This window comes from Chinchilla lanigera, unplaced genomic scaffold (assembly GCF_000276665.1).
Source record: "Chinchilla lanigera isolate Chin_1 unplaced genomic scaffold, ChiLan1.0 scaffold00005, whole genome shotgun sequence".
NCBI lineage: Eukaryota > Metazoa > Chordata > Mammalia > Rodentia > Chinchillidae > Chinchilla > Chinchilla lanigera.
Window position 1 is genome coordinate 37,208,363 of NW_004955406.1, and position 16,422 is coordinate 37,224,784.

The 16,422-nt window shown below is 54.5% G+C and overlaps 1 protein-coding gene across 2 annotated transcripts in view; it reads right to left on the minus strand.

Annotated features, from left to right (window-relative positions):
- Cacna1s (calcium channel, voltage-dependent, L type, alpha 1S subunit) overlaps positions 1-16,422 on the minus strand; it is a 62,149-nt gene that overhangs the window by 7,183 nt on the left and 38,544 nt on the right. For both annotated transcript variants that reach the window (XM_013522110.1, XM_005375160.2), the window contains exons 21-36: positions 15,965-16,052; positions 15,639-15,746; positions 13,360-13,412; positions 12,951-13,097; positions 12,286-12,487; positions 11,672-11,830; positions 10,284-10,394; positions 9,514-9,597; positions 6,029-6,085; positions 5,032-5,160; positions 4,779-4,844; positions 4,162-4,253; positions 3,748-3,907; positions 2,241-2,368; positions 815-911; positions 14-116 (exon numbers count right to left, since the gene is read on the minus strand). In XM_013522110.1, coding sequence (XP_013377564.1) covers positions 14-116; positions 815-911; positions 2,241-2,368; positions 3,748-3,907; positions 4,162-4,253; positions 4,779-4,844; positions 5,032-5,160; positions 6,029-6,085; positions 9,514-9,597; positions 10,284-10,394; positions 11,672-11,830; positions 12,286-12,487; positions 12,951-13,097; positions 13,360-13,412; positions 15,639-15,746; positions 15,965-16,052 — 1,784 coding nt within the window. The remainder of the gene's footprint in view (positions 1-13; positions 117-814; positions 912-2,240; positions 2,369-3,747; positions 3,908-4,161; positions 4,254-4,778; positions 4,845-5,031; positions 5,161-6,028; positions 6,086-9,513; positions 9,598-10,283; positions 10,395-11,671; positions 11,831-12,285; positions 12,488-12,950; positions 13,098-13,359; positions 13,413-15,638; positions 15,747-15,964; positions 16,053-16,422) is intronic.

The following is a 16,422-nucleotide window of genomic DNA, read 5'->3' on the forward strand; positions in this document are numbered from 1 at the left end:
CTGGAAGCCTCACCTTCTGTCTTGATCTTGAGGGCCGTGCGTACCAGGGCGAAGAGTGTGGCATTGAAGGTGACCGTGCCGTCACTGTTCAGGGGCATGTTCATGCCCACTAGCCGCTGTGCAGGGAGAAGCAGAGATTGATGCGGAGCTGGGACCAGGCCCAGCCTGGAAAGTCATCCTCACCCGGTCTGTGTGCCAGGAGGGGATGGGACATGAGGGCTGGGATGCGGGCTGACCGGGACTCCCTCCACTAGAGGAGGCATTGATGACTGGGGGACACTGCCAAGGCTTTAGGTCATTAAGCAGGGACTTGAGGACGATTATAATTTGGCTCTTGAATGTCTCAAAAAGGCCCATGTGTAAAGGCTTGGTCTCCAAGGGGCGCTTTAGGAAGTGATGGGAACTTTAAGGGTGGGAACTAGTGAGAGGTTTTAAGTCACTTAGGCTGTGCGCTCAAAGGAGATCGTGGGACCCCAGTCTCTTCCTCTTTCAAGTCCTAGCCATGAAGTGAATAGTTCTGTTCCAGTATTCACTTCCACCATGATGTGCTGACCCCCAGCCCCACCAGAGACCTAAAATTAATGAATCTGCTTGACCTCAGACTAGAAACCCCCAATCCGTGAACCAAAATGACCTTTTTCTCTTTCTAATTTGATTATCTCAGGTGTTTGTTACTGACTAACACAGGGACCCTGGAAATCATTGCTCTAACATGACTCATTCCATCAGGTCCTGGCTAGTCCCCCTGCTCCCCTTCTCCACCCTTGCACCTTTTCCTCTCTTGGGGCTGCCCCTCCCTGGCAGTGCTGGTTACCTTACATGCTACCCTGTGTGGGCAGAACTTCCCAAAGCCCAGAGGAGGCTGGATCCTTCTCAGCAGGGTCACCACATCCAGGTGCTTGATTCTCCCCCTGCAGAACAACACAGACCTATATACCTGGCAGTCACCCAGATCCTCCCTGCCACCCATAGTGGGCAAAGGGGAAGGATGCAGGAGACAGGAGATACTTCCTTACTTTCCAAACATGCTTAGGAAGTGGGAGCCTTGTATGCTTTCAACAGAAGAAACAATGTGAATATATATTTGCCTGCCACCAGGAGCAGGCTCTCTTTTGGGCGTACAGAGAGAGGCTGACATTTAGGGAGCAGTCTCTCAGAAGATCTCTAGCTCTGGAATCTGGGTCCCATTTTCCCCATGCCAAGACTGTCCTTAGGTTTTGGTCAAGCTGATGGGGGCTCTTGGGCTGTATGAACAGAAGTAAAGTATAAGACTCAAGGGAGATGAAAGCCTATTTCTAGAGATAGGTCGAGAGCCAGAAACCACATTTTTGTTGTGACTGACTTTCTAGAATAGGCGTAAAGCAGAGCAACCAGGAAGGCCAACAATGAAATGATCCAGGTGTGTGCTGTCTTGAGGAAAATCATTTTGGAAGGTCCTACTTACTAGCTTTCTCTTTCCCTGGGCTGGCTGTGACAGAGATTAGGCATTTTTCTGCTTGGTTTCAGAGGACTGAGTGAAAAACCTGTGGGTAGTTGGTGGAGGCAGGTAGGTTTTTATCCCTCTGATGTAAGCGCTTTAAAAGCACAGTTGCTAAGGATGCCAGACAGACCCGCATTGAATTTTGGTACCGTCTTTTAGTAACCAAGGGCAACTTAATCCCTCTGAACTTCAGTTCCTCCTTTGTGAGACTAACATGGTCAGAAGACCTGTGTCATAGCTTGCTGCAAAAATTAAAGGAGATATTACACAGTGTTTAGCACACACAGTGCCTGATGCCTGGGGAGCATTCAGTAAGTGTGAGTTTGTTACCTTCTTTTAGGCAGAGTGTAAGAGAACAATGTTTCCCAAGCTTTAATGTGCATGTGGACACCCTGAGGATCAGGTCAACGGCAATGAGGATTCTGGCTCAGTACATCTAGATGGGGCCTGGACTCTGCATTTTAGTCAAGCTTGGATGCAGCAGATCAATGGGGCTCTCTGGGTGGCCAGACTTATAGTTCCTGGTGAGGTACTGAGTTCCCCACTCCTAGGCATTCTGGAAGTCAGATGACAGTTTCCTAAGAAAGTCAATGGTCTTTCCACCCTGGGAGGCTGTGGGATCCCTTCCAACCCTGGGACTCTCTAATTTTCTTGGCTGGGACCTTGAATAGACAAAGAGTGTGACTCCTTAGAGGACATCAGGATGGAGGGGTGGACAGCTTAGGGAGTGCTTAGCACAGAGCCTACAGACTGTACTCACTTAGCCTCTGGGTCATACTCAGCCCAGATGGCCTTGAACTCATCCAAGTGATGAGGGCCCAGGATGGACCAGTCCCGTGTGAGGTAGTCAAAGTTGTCCATGATGACAGCCACAAAGAGGTTAATGATCTACAAGAGAAAGGACCAACGGCCCCCAGGGGAAGGGCAGGTGATGCAGGGGCAACAGGGGAGCTGGGAGGTGTCTTCCTGGCATGGGGGTATAGCTTCCGCTCCCTGCACCCCTCATTCCAGCCCTCCTACACAACCCACATTCCATCCACCAGCAAGACTGTGCCCACCCCTATGTTCCTGCACAGGCAGGCTTGGCCTGGGTGCTGTATCCATTCCTTAGAACCCACCCAGAGGCTCTGTCCCCGCTTCTGTGTCCTGGCCCATGTCTCTCTCACTGCTCCTGCCTTTTCTGTCTACGTTGGGGAGATGAGTTGCAGGGTTAGTTCACACATGGACTCCTGTTCAAATTTAGATCTACAAAGTCCCTCGAAATTCTTATATGTGTGGGAGGAAATTGGCTCCTGGGGGTGTCACTCTCATCAGTGGACTCATCCATCTAGGAGCTCATAGCTGATGTGTACTGCTGGGAGATGGAGCCTGGTGGAGGTGGGCGCTGACTGGAAGGGTGTATTTTTGTCCCTATCTCCTCCCTAGACTCTCTGCTTCCTGCAGAGAAATGGCTTCTTGGCATGGGTTGAGCAGATTTTCCTCCACCAGGCCCCTTTGCCATCCTGTTTCAGCCCTGGAGTCAGCTAACCAGGCACTGAAACTGTGAGCCAAAATAAACCCCTCCTCCTCCAGGCTGTGGTGTCCAGCATTGGGTCCAGCAACAGGAAAATGGGTGAGACAACGCCCTTGCTCCTGTGAGCTCCAGCAGGGCTGGAGGTTTCACTCATGCTTCCATCCCTGCATCTGGCCCTGTGCTTGCCACACATGAGATACTCAACAGTCTTGAGCAAATGTAGGAAAGAGGTGCAGGAATGAGGGCCCGTGGTGCCTTCCATATGGACAGACAGCAATCCTGAAGTTCAGGGTGACCTAGGGCTCTGCTTCTCACCCCACTGGGACCCCTGTGGGACTTGTGTTGGGAGTCTCAGCCTCCTACCTATGGGGCAAGTTTCTCTTCCCAAGAAATACTAGGGTCTAAATGTATAACTAGGAATAACTAGGGGTAAATGTCTCCATAGGGAACCCCTATCTATGTAGGATATGGCCCCATTAAGTTCCATTCCATTATCAGCTGCTAGTGAATATATACTTAAAAGGTACATACGCTATGGATACAATAAAAACATTCTGCAATTCCTCCAGAGCATAGAAAAGTGCTCACAGAAGAAGGCCACACCCAAGATGACCAGAACAAGAGAGATCTAACTAGAGTTTCCTGTGTCCCTGAGATGCTTGCCTGGGAAACAGAGCCAGGCAAGAAGGAGAAGGCAGGTGCTGCCTCCCTTGCCTCAAGCCCCCTCCCTGACTCAGCACTCCGGGCATCTCACCAGGAAGGCGCAGAGCATGTAGAAGCTGATGAAGTAGTAGTAGGCGAAGTTGGTGCCGCACGTGTACTCTTCACCTGGGGCATAGTCTGACTCTGGGTCACACAGCTTCCCATAGCTGCAGGCCAGCAAGATCTCCTGCCAGGCCTCACCTGTCGCACACCTGGAGGGGAGAGGTCCTGTGGGCCTGTGCATCTTAGGGAGGTGGCAGACTGGTGCTGCCCTCCACCCAGCGGAGGGGCTAAATGCAAAATGACAGTGTTGGGCCACTTGCTCACAGATGATTAGAATCACCGGGATTATGACAGGAGAGCATCAAGCCTGGCAGGAGATCCTGCTGGGGAGCTGGCACTGCCAGTACAGACCAGGACAGAGCAAAATGGGCACTGTCATGGGTAGGGTTATGGGGACTCTTGCCTGAAGAGTAGCAGCACAGCCTGGGGGAAGGTCTGGAAGTTGTTGTTCCGGTTTATTTGGGTTCCATCCACCATGGCGATCTTTCCAAACATCTGCAAATTACAAAGGGCTCTGGCTTCAGAACCTAGAGCCCAGTGTGGCATCTCCTGCTGCCTTTTCCTGCCAGAGCTGCTCCCCAACTTCCATCCTACCTCTCTCCAACCCCTTCGCTTCAGGTCTCAGGAGAAAAACTGGATTATTTTCTAAGCCACCAACCCAAAGAAGAGGAGGAGAGTGGGCCAGTTTTCCCCGCTGCAAGCAGAATGGGGGTCACAGTGTGGATGAGGGTCCTCAGGGAAAGGGCCCTGGCCAAAGCCTTAGAGATGAGGTCTGGCTCTGCGGTCCATCTGCATACCAAGGTCTCTCCTAGGTCACTCCAGGCTCCTGACACAGGAGCCTCTGGGGCGAAGGTGTACGATCCCCTTCCCAGCCCCACAGCTGAACCCTGGGCTGCTGGAGGCAGAAGGCAGATAGGGCAGAGGGTCCAGGCTGCATGCTGATTGGGCCTTCCCAGGCCCACAGGTGCCCCTCCAATGTGGCCACGACGCATCCTTGGGCCTGGGCCCGGATGCTCTCACCTGCATGCCGATGACAGCGTAGATGAAGAAGAGCATGACAATGAGCAGAGCCACGTACGGCAGGGCCTGCAGGGCCAGGAGGGCGCATCAGTCCAGGCTCCCCCACCAGCCTGCAGCCCAGCCTCCTTCAGCTCAGGCCCCACCTGGCCCCAGGACTCCCAGGACTGCCCCAGGGGCTCAGCTCCATGCCCCCAGTGGGCTCCCCAGGTGAGTGCAGTTGCCAGGGCCCTGGTCCTCTGGGTGGGGCACCCACCTGGAAGGACTTGATGAATGTCCACAGCAGGGTGCGCACTCCCTCTGCCCGGCTCAGCAGCTTGATCAGCCTCATGACCCGGAACAGGCGGAAGAAGGCGCTGGAGATGCGGGCACTCTCGTCTGGGTCCTGCGGGGCAGCAGCCCCAGAGGTCAGTCTGGGGACAGCCTCTTGGCAGGATAAGGGGCAGGGCAGGTGGGAGGTGCAGTGTATGTGTGTGTGTGTGTGTGTGTGTGTGTGTGTGCCGGGGTGATGTCCGTGGCGTGATCTCCTACCTCACCTCATGGCCCCTGCTCTCCCCTAGCTCTGGGCCAAGCTGGGGCTCAGGGATCGGGGGCTGTATGGCTGAGATGGGGGTGGATGTGGGGTGCCAAGCTGTGCAGAGAGTCTGAGGCTGCAGCCAGGCCCCCAGCCGGCCCTCTGGGGCTTCCTGCGCACCTCCCTTTCTCCTTAAGCTGGCACTGAGCTGAGGACCCTGGTGGCCGCCTGGGCCTCTGCCCCTAGTGTCCTCCAGTGCTAAGTTTCCCCAAAGCGTGGCTGATGGATCATCATAAATTCAACCTGTTCATTCTCCTCTGTTCCACCCTACTTTTGGCTGTTTCAAGCTAGGCAAGCACCTGCCCTTGTGCCAGCCTTAGACACAAGGACCACTCTGGAAGGGAGAGCCCTCCCTGCCCCGCTTCCTGTGCCCCCAAAGGCCTTGGGCCTGATGAACTGTCACTGTAATGACATGCCAGTACAGTCCTCTGGACTGCGGCCCCTTGGAGAGAAGCCTCACTTTGCAGTTTTGTGGGCTCTCAGGAAGCCACTACATCCATGCATATTCTACCATGGAGCCCCCACCTCCACCCGGCCTCAACCCTCAGCGGGCCTGCTCTGAGGGGAGCCCTGTGTGCTGGCTGGGTGCACCCCATGCGATGCAGGCAGCCAGCCTGGCATGCAAGCTGCAGGGCAGAGCCGGCCGCATGCAGGGCAGATTCATGCAGCCAGGAATTACAACGTTCCCGCAGCCTCCACCCAGGCAATACAGTCCCCCGCTGGAGGCCAGGAAAGTCTGTGGAGAAAAGAGACGAGGGGAGGGGAGGAGAGGAGAGAGAGGAGGAGGGACACATGGGAGAGAGGTGAAGAGAGGTGTCAGAAAGGACAGACACATGGGAGAGTTAAAGAGAAAAAGACAGAGAGGCAGGGGATGAAGGCCCCAAGTGTTCGCAGTCAGGGGCAAAGGGTGAAGAGGGAGGACAAAGCTCTGTGGGAAATGTGAGGCAAGGGAGCGAGAAGGGGGGAGACTGGACAGACAGGTCCCTTCTCGTCTCTGAGATGCGTCTACACATTTCAAGGGCTCGGGTTCTTCCTGTTTTCAAGGGCTCGGGTTCTTCCTGTTTCCGGGTTACGTGGTGCAAGGGTGCCTTGGGGAAAACCTGTTCATTGTCCTGCTGCCCTGAGGCCCAGGCTGAGGTCTGAAGGAAAGTCCTGGCTGCAAAGGGCAAAACTCTTTTAAGGCAGCCCGAGAGCCCGCAGCAGATGCTCCTCTGCCTGAGACTGGGACCAGGACCAAGGCTCACATCTTAGGGGTCAGGCTCTTAAAGAGTGGGTGCTTAGGGTGTGTGGGTGCCACAACTCTTCCAAGCTTCTCCCTTAGGCCACATTTCCTGAGACTCCCTGTTCTGTCAAAGGAAGTCATTTGGTGTTCAACTTCCATGGAGCTGCAGGTAGACTGCACCTCAGCTTCCTAGTTTTCCCCGTCAGTCACGCTGCTTTGCCCTTGACCGCTGGATCTCAGTCCTGGCTGCATGGCAGAATCACCCAGAAAGTGGAAACAAAACAAAACGCTTGTCTTTGCCAGGGCCCTTCTTTGCAACGAAGCCAGCTTCTGAGGGATGGGGCTGAGCTTCAGAGGCTTGAATGCACCGCAGGTGATTCTCATGTGCAGCCAGGATGACAACGGTGGTGTAGACCTGTGCTGTCCATATTGCAGACTAGCCACGTGACCGCTAGACACACGTGGCTGGTGGCTGCTGTACTGAACAGGTGGAATATATCTACTATTCTACAAGCACAACGGACATGGTGCTAAACATTTTCCTGGTTTGTGTACCAGAAATGTAAGTCAATTTTTTGTTGTTGATGTAGTATTAGAAATTGAATCAAGGGCCTTTGCACTGAGCTACATTCACAGCCCTTTTAATTTTCTTTTTAAATTTTGAGACAGGGTCTCACTAAGTTGCCCAGGATAGGCTTGAGCTTTTGATCCTCCTGCCTCAGCCTCCCAGAATGCTAGTATTATGGGCCTGTGCCACTGTGCCTGGCTGTAAGTCAATCTAACATGACTTCAAGCATATGTTACTGGTAAGAGACATCTGGGGTCCTAAAAGTCAAGCAGTGCCCAGAAGCACCTTCTGTAACCAAGGAGTAACACCCTCCGTAACCTGCCCTCCAAAGCCAAGGAAACTGTTCTGATTTACCCAGGCATCCGGTATGCAGGCCTCAAACTTCTGGAAGTAACTATTTTTAATTTGGGCTATTTGTCTTGGCTGTGTAGAGTTCTCTCTTCTGACTATTCTTGTGAGGGATGCTGTTCTCAAACTGTGGGGCCCTTTAGGATGTTATTTCCCCAGCAAAGGTGGAGAGGAAGGGGATGCACAACACACACACACACACACATACTAGCACATACTCTCACACTCACTGGCTTTGCCCACAGCCCACCCTAGTCCTCATCAGCTCTGACCAGGTGAGGTTCTGTCCGTCACTGTCTGTTCTGTGCATGGGAGGTGACGAGGGCTCCCAGCACCCTCCCCTAACACTCCAGACACCCAGTGTGGCGGCCAAGGCCTCTGGTTCCTGCCAGGGCTTGTCTCTCACTGGGGACCCACTTCCTTGGTGGAACACCAATGTGGCCCTGGCCAGCGTGGCTCTTGTCCACCTGCTCTCTCCTGCTTGTGTACTGTTGCCCTTCCCGCCCCTGGATGCTGCTCGGCCAGTCCCAGGGGAAGCTGTCTTTGGAGTTCAGCATCCACCTCCCAGCTCCCCTCCTCCCTGTCTGCTCTGGCCTCCCTCACTCTGTAGCCCCTCAGCTTCAGGTGCACAGCGAGGCCACACTCCCTGGGCTCTGCTCGTAAGACCTGGTAGGTGCGCCTCGCGGCTGAGACCTCCTCCCTGGCCTTCTGCCCTCGCAGTACAGATGCTGCTGTTTGTTCTCATGCCACCTCCAGGGTCCCCTCCCCTGAATCTTCTGGCCCAATCCTGAGGCCCTTTCCCTTCTTGCCAGCTCAGCCCTCAAAACGGCTGAAGGATCAGACCACACCTCCGTGGCCAGCACCTGCCACCATCCCCTGCCACCTGGGTCACTGTAGTGACCTCCCGACCTCTCCCTGGGTCAGCCCTGCTGCCCCCTACAGTGAGAGCACAACATAGCTGCCAGAGTGATCCTCTTAGAACCAAAGGGCTCTCATCTCTGTCAGAATAAAACCCAAGGTCACAGCCATGGCCTTCAAAGACCTAGCTGATCTGAGCCCTGCCTTTTCTCCTCCTCATCTCTGCCCTTCTCCACTCCAGCTCAAGGGCCTCCTGGCATTCCTCAAACTCAGTGGTTGTGCTCCCACCCCAGGGCCTTTACATATGCTCTTCTCACTCCCCACAACACTCTTTGTGTCCCATGCCTGCATGGTTGATTCCCTTGTTTTATTGAGATCTCAACTCCAGTGTCTTCATCACACCACCTTCCCCTTCCCTGCCATTCCACATCCTTTACTTCATTTATTTTTCTGCATGTAACCTATTGCATGCTAGATTTATTTATTTTTCAGGGCCTCTACAATTTTATTTCCTGCTGTTTCTTTAGCACCAAGAACCTTAGCTGGCAAAGGGGAGATACTCAATGAATATCTGTGGCATAAGTGAATGACTGAATCCCTAGAGAAAGGGCCCCTAGCTTTAGTCATTTGCCCCTCCTGCCCCTCAGATTAACATTTTCAAAGTGGAATGCTGATGTGCTGCTCTGCTGCAAACCTTTGGTGACTTCCCACCGCCTGCTACAGAACGTCCAGCCCCGAGCTGCGCCCACAGCCTTACCCGCCCCTTCTGTGTCCTGCACATTCACACACGTCCACTGCCCACTCCGCACACCTGGCCCTCCCCTGCACGTCCTGCGCTGTGCCTCTCCTACAGGGCCCACCTGTGGTGCTGCTGCCCTGGCCACCTCCCTGAAGCCGTTCCTGATCACCTGCCTGGAGATGACCCTTGCTTTCACAGCAGCTTGCCTTGCACAGTCCGGTACATGCACTGTGTCCACCTGGTAGCTCAGGTGTATCTGCCCTACAGGGGTGTAGCTCCTGGGGGGCAGAAGCCACAACTTGTCATCTGCATCTCTGTAACCTCCAGGGTGCTATGTTGCCCACGCAGTGGGTACCCCACAAATGTCTGAGGGCTGAACAGGTGCTTTCTGCCCCACCCTAGGAATGGCTCTGCTCGCCTGATACTCACATCGATCTCACTGAGGATGACATCGATGATGCTGCCGATGACAATCAGGAAGTCAAACACATTCCAGGGGTCTCCAAAGTAGCCCTGGCAGGGACAGAGATGGGAGATGGGTGAGCTTGGGGAGCAGGGAGCTCTGGCAGCCAGCAGAGGGCAGTGTTCCTGCCCACGACACTGCAGATCTGCAGGGGGCGGCCGATGTGGGGTGCCCAGGCCCCCACTTCCCACTGGAGCTCCCAGCCCACCAGCCTCTCCCCTTGGCTCCTTAATTCTCTCCCTCTAGAGTGCACAGTGGTGAGATGGCTGTTGGGAGGTAAGGATGTGGGACCTTTTCCTTGAGGGGAGTGCCTTCATCTCAGAGCCCTCCTTAAAGTCCAGACTGGGGCTTAACAAAGCAGAATAGACATGGCGGCTGGGCTGGGCTGGGAGCTGTGACATTCTGCTTGGGAACCAAAAACACAGGCCAAGGTACTTCCCTGGCCAGAGCCTGTGCTTCAGAGCTGAAAGCAAGCAGAAGAATGTAAGATCAGCTTGAAGAAAGGCCAGAGATGAGGTGTCCAGCGTTTGCTATCATCAGCCAATTCTGGCAGCCTAAAGTTTCACCCAGCCTGCACCTGGCCACCACTGGTAGAGGCGGGCAGAAGACTGAGCAGGTAGGAGCAGAAGTGCTGGAGAAAGGGGCCTTTGGTAAAATGAGGAGATGTGGAACCAGGTTTCACGAGACTCCAGCAGGCTTCAGCTGCTCTCTGGCCCTGCAGCCCCCCAACACTCACCCGAGCCTTGAATGCCATGAGCTTGAGGATCATCTCCAGGGTGAAGATGATGGTGAAGGCCACATTGAGGATGTCTGAGATTTGGTTCATCTGCTCTGACTGGTGGTAGTGCTGCAGAGGGGACGTAGGAAAGGTGGGCTAGGGGTCCCAGCCTGTAGACTGCATTCTCAGAGCCGCACCTCTTCCTGGCCACTCCCCGCCCTCAGTGGGTCCCTTCTCTGCTTTAGCAATTCCCCGAATTCTACCAACTCCTAAAGACACCCCTTCAACCCGCACCACAAGGAGGAAATCGAAGGACAGGGAGAGGGGAAGTTCTTCAAGTACTGCTGAGTGTGTTTCCCGGCTTCAAGGCCAGAGCTTACGGGATAAGAGGATGGGAGGCCCCCAAGGCAGGGCTGTGACAGCTTCTATGCAGTCATTTGGACACAGGAGTAGGAGGGAAGACTCCTGGGTTCTGTAGTCGGTGTCAGGATTGGACAGAAGGAAATGGAACTCTGCAAGCTTTCTATGTCTGCCTGTTTCCCCCAGTGACAGTTGGCATTTTCAGGCTGGCATTTAAATCAGCAGTCTTGGCATCCTTGACCCATAGCTATGGCCTGCCTTAAATACATGTCCTTATACATCTGTTCCTCTTTTTTTAGTCTTTTAGAAAATTGATTAAATCCCATCCCTTCCACAAAACCTTTTCAGGTAGCTCAAAAGATCTGATGGCTGCCCCCTGTCCAATTCTTGTCTGATTCATCCCCAAACACAAGCCACCGCTCATGATCCTTTATGTAATGTGGGCCTGCTGGATCAGTGATTTTCTTTCCATATTCTCATGGCTAGATGATAGGTGGTCTTATTGCTGGGTGCATCTCGGGTTCCTAAGGGCAGTGAGCCTAACTGTGCAATTCTATTTACATAGAGTTTAAAATGATCACATCCTTAATTAAGGCTTGATAATGGTGCTGCTAATTATACGGTCCGTGAGGAGTGCTCAGCTCCTAAGAGACACACCTGCTCTGTGAACGCTAAGCCCATTTCTCTTGGGACAGAGCCCAGATTCCAACAACTCACCATTCAGATTTGCAGTAGCAGAAGAAAAATAGAGAAAACCCTTTCCACTGCCTTCACTTTCTCCTCTTTTTGGAGTCTCTTGTTTACAGAATTACCACACTGTCTCTATGTTTGAATTTGCTCCTTAATAAACTATAAGTGTGTGATGAGAAAGGGTAGACCAGCTGTCCTGGGTCCTGTGCAGCACCGCACCATGCAGTGCCTGGCATGTAGCAGGTTCTCTGGAAACATCCATCTGGGGAAACCAGGGAAACCTGCCATGCTCACCCTGCTCTGCTCAGGGCCCAGAGCCCAGTCCGGACAGCCCAGTTTACTGGGAGGCCCCGTACCTGCATGCCCAGGCAGATGGTGTTGAGCATGATGAGTGCAAACATCAGGTATTCAAAGTAGGAGGAGGTGACGATGTACCACACCTGGTACTGGTATGGGTTTTTGGGGATGTAGCACCTCAGTGGACGGGCCTTCAGGGCATACTGCACACATTGGCGCTAGGACACAACACAACAAGGTCAACACCAAGACTCCCTTCCTCCTCCCCTCTCCTCACCTACGTCCCTGGGCTTGAAGGGGCCCCACATTCTGTGCCAGGCAGGGGCAGCTTGGAGCCAAGGGGCTCTATGGACTAGTTAGAGGAAGGAGTCCACTGGGTTCTCCTTGAGTTATCACAGCCCATTCTGGCCATGACTCCAGCACAGCCCAGGGCCCTGAAGGACTTCCTTTCTCTGAGCATCCATGGGGGTTCCAGGAGAAGACCCCACATTTCACTAATTGGTATAGCTTCAGATTGGAGATAGAGTGCGGTACATGGAGGTTGGGACTGGGCATCAGATGGAGGTTCTGGGGTCACCCTGTAGGATTCTCTTCACTGGCCAGAACCTAGAGCTCAGGGTGGTGGGAGGCTGCTGGGGCCCAGCCCTCCAATGCCAGCAGGTAGCCCAGGCACCTGGTTCTTGTCCAGCTCACAGTTCTTGTACTCAGTCTCGCCCTGCTCCTGGAAAGTGACGATGACAAAGCCCACAAAGATGTTCATCATGAAGAAGGCAATGAGGATGATGTAGATGATGAAGAAGATGGCCATCTCCACTCGGTTGTTGTAGATGGGGCCCACGTCCTCCGCATTTGCATCTATGGCCTTGTACAGAAGCCTTGGGAGAGGAGAAGATGGATGGAGAGGAGCGGAGGAGCCAGTCTGGATGATGAGGTGGAGCCAGGCTGGGATGGGTGGACATTATCTCACTGGCCGTGAGTAGGCCAGGGAGTGAGGGGAAAGAAAGCAGGACCTGGCAGGAAAGACTGGAGTGGACCCGGGACTGGTCCCACCTTTGCCTGAGATGCCCTATCTATCCCTAATCTAACAGTAGGGCTTCCTTGTGGCAAGAGGGGCACACAATGACAGGGGAGGGGCCACATTTTGTTAGAGTGCCCTGATCAGGCTCACTTCGGAGTGACCGGTCAACACACAATCCACCAGCACTGCCATCAACGCTGCCACAGACCTGGCATGGTGCGGTGGGGGTTGCAGGAAGGCCAGTGGGTTTCCTGGCCCTGAAGTAACTGTGCCCCTGTTGGACCCCCCCCCCACTGGGCCCAGGCACCACCCTCACTCACTGGGGCCATCCCTCAAAGGTGGAGACTGTGAAGAGTGACATCATGGCTGAGAGCACGTTGTCAAAGTGGAAGTCGTTGTGTATCCACTGTCGGGGACGCAGTTCTATCTGGGTGGGGTCTCCATCCTTGTACACGTAGTAGGAACCCCTGAGGGGAAGAGGTCACTCCACTGGGCATGGCTGGGTCACCTCTGCCCCACTCACATCCTCTGGGTGGTGAGTGTGCAGGAAAAGGTCCAGATCTGGGACCAGAGAGGACACCACTGGGCACTCCCTCCTCACAGCTGCCCGAGGAAAGGGGCTTCCCTCCTGGGCCTGCTGGCTCAGGTCCCCCAGTCCCTGGCCCCTCATACGAGGCACCTGCCCGGTGACCCCTCCCACCAACCCCCAGCCAGTGGAGCAGCACGCACTTGCACTCCTCTTCCGTCATCTTGGATAAGTCATTGCAGCTGAAGAACTTCCCCTGGATCCAGAGAGGGAGAGAGGGATGGAGCATAGTGTCATGGAAATGGGACAGAAAAGTGGGCTATGGAGGTGCATGGAGGAGGGAGAAAGGAAGGCCAGCTGCCTAGGAGGAGGAGCTTCTCTCTTCCTCTTAGGCGTGTCCTCACCTGGGAGCAGGGGCCCAGAGCAGCCTTTCTCCTTCAGTATCGTTCATCCCCCCAGCTTCTGTTCCTGGCCTAGATGCAGCTAAGAAGCCAGCACCTTCCACGAGCATTTGCTGAGCGCCCCAGGCTGGGCCCCAAGGGATGGAAATGTGAGCACAGTCCGTTGCTTTTCCCTCCAGGAGCCACGGCAGCTGAACCCCTTCACCTCCCAGGATGCTGCAGGGAGCCCCTGCTTGGCCTCCCCATTACACAGAAGGGACAGGGCTTGTCCCAACTCCCACCTCTTCTCTCCTGCCGATGGGGTGGCCCCCAGGGCCTGCTTTGGGAACAGGAGCTGAAGGATGGACCCCAGCCAGGCTCAGAGATGGACCCCAGCTGGGCTCTGAGGACTCAATCTATCCTTAGAAAGGAACAGAGGCCTGGGTAGGTGGGCCCTCTGTGGCCGCTAATTGACTTCAGCAAGAACACTGTCCCCTTTTGTCAGTGCCACAAAGTGGATACCTGCAAAATATTTTGCTTGAACAAAAGGAGTTGGTTGCTAGATCTTCATGGAGCTGAATTAGGTTTAAAATCTGTGGATTTGGGCCCAGCTTCTTCTAAGGCTCAGGGAGGAAAAGGCCTCAGCCAAGACAAGAGCCAGACTAGCTGAAAGCCCACCTACCCAGCCCCTGCAGGGCTATGCTGTTACACAGGGTTGCTGGGGTGGAGGGTGGAGGCTGAGCCCGCAGGGGATACTGGGAGAGAAGCAGGGAGTAGACCCAGCTACCACTGGGGAGTGCTCTGGCCATTTGAAACCTAACATCCAGTTTACTGTGGAAAGCAAAACTAAGCTCTGTCACATAATGTGGAATGCATGTGACAAGTTTCCAGAGTCAAATGTGACGTAAACTGTCAGTCATGGGCACTGTGCTCCTACTAGCAATGTAGGCAGGAGCTAAGGGCTTCTGAGAAGAGACTACAGCACAGAGTTGGGCTGCTGAAGGGCCAGCACTCTTGCCCGGAAGGGATGTGGGAACCGAAGGAAGGGCAGCTCCTTCCCCATTCCTCCACAGCGTGTGTCTGGCACGTTCCCGTGCACCAGGCCGCAGGGTCTGACACTGATGATGCCCTCAGGGGGATCCTGGGACCTGAAGCCTGACATTCTGAAGAGGAGGAAGAGGGGGAAGTGCTTTGCTGGACAAGGAGGTGACAGCCATATGTGGAGGTTGGCAGAATGTCCTGACACTATAGGCACCCTCACCCCTCCAGGATAGTAACCAACACATCCCATCCCCCTGAAGGCCCTCTGGAGCCTGCGCTGGCCACTTTCCCCACTGTCTGTTCCCTGTCCTCAAGGAGGCTTTGTCTCATGACCCCCTCAGCCCTAACAGAGGCCTAGCCCGTGCATGGAAAAAATTCTTTATATCTGTTTGTTGAATGAATGAATGATGATACAATACCACTGCATGTCTGAGGCTGATATTTTATAGGCATGGCTTTAAAAGGGCATGCTTTGGGGCCAGGAATGGTGGATTGGGGCATGACAGTAGTATCAAGGGTGTCAGAGGTGCACTCAGGTACCTATTTCTGTGCCCTGCAGAGGAGCTGAGAGCCTGAGGCATGCAGACATCAGAGCTCTATGGAAGGGAACATTCATATAGGGTTGATTCCTAGAGAGGAACTGAACAGCTGTCTTCTCCTAGGAGAGGGAGAATAGAATCAGGCCTGCCCCAGATATAAAATGAAGGCCTGCTGCGCCCAGGATCTCCAGCAGATAGGATAATGCAGACATCTCAGCTAACTTGAGGTGCAGAAGGTGGAGGTGTAGGGTTGAGGCACGGTGTGCTAGACAGGTCTGGCAGGATAGAAGGCAGGGGCAGGATGGTAAGAGGAGGGGTGATTGTAGAGCTTGTGGGACAGGGCTGGTACAGAGGCAATGATGGATGCAGAGCCACAGCCAGCCATAGGCATCACCTAGGCAACTGGATCTAGACTAAAGCCATCTGTGTCTGTGCATTCAGGGACATGTATCTTCCCTCTTTTCCTGGAGGGGAAAGTAAGAACTTGCCCTGGTGAGGAGGGTACCAGGGGGCGGGGCTCACCTTGAAGAGCTGGACTCCGATGCAAGCAAACATGAACTGCAGGAGCGTGGTGACCAGGACGATGTTCCCAATGGTGCGGATGGCCACGAACACGCACTGTACCACGTGCTGGGGAGGAAGGGCCAGGCCTGCCAGCTGCACCCCACTACCACAGCTGAGGCACCCCAGGTGTGCAATACTTGCTGCCACCCAGGAATCTCTCAGGGAAATATCGTACCCCCCCCCATGTGACCAAGGAGATGGACCAGAGCCCCAGCCATGGCTGGGCAGAGTTTTCTGGAGCTGGGACCCGGGGTCCTTTCTCCTCTGCCCTGTCCCCCTTGTACCTTCAGCCCTTTGGCCCTGTTGATGGCTCGGAGCGGCCGGAGCACCCTGAGCACCCTCAGGATCTTCACCACAGAGATGGCACTGGACCTGGGGGAGGTGCATGAGGTGCTGAGTGCAGCCGATACACACACACACACACACACACACACACACACACACACACACACACAGGCTCTCCATGTGGCTGCCTCTCTGCTCCTGAGCATCCCCACATCCTGTGATCTTAAACTGTGTGTGTCCAGCCCTGGTAAAGCTGCTCCCTGCTAGCAGGCCAGCGCTTTCACAGATGGGCCACACAGCAGAATAGGGGCTTCCTCTCCCAACAGACAGAGAGTAGCCTGATGGTGGGGGCTCTGGTCTCCTGGAGCGGGGGTGGGGGGTACTGCTTTCTCTCTGTCTTCCTTCCCAGTCTCCGTGACAGCTCTCTGCCCACTGAACACTGCCGCTTCAGTCCAAC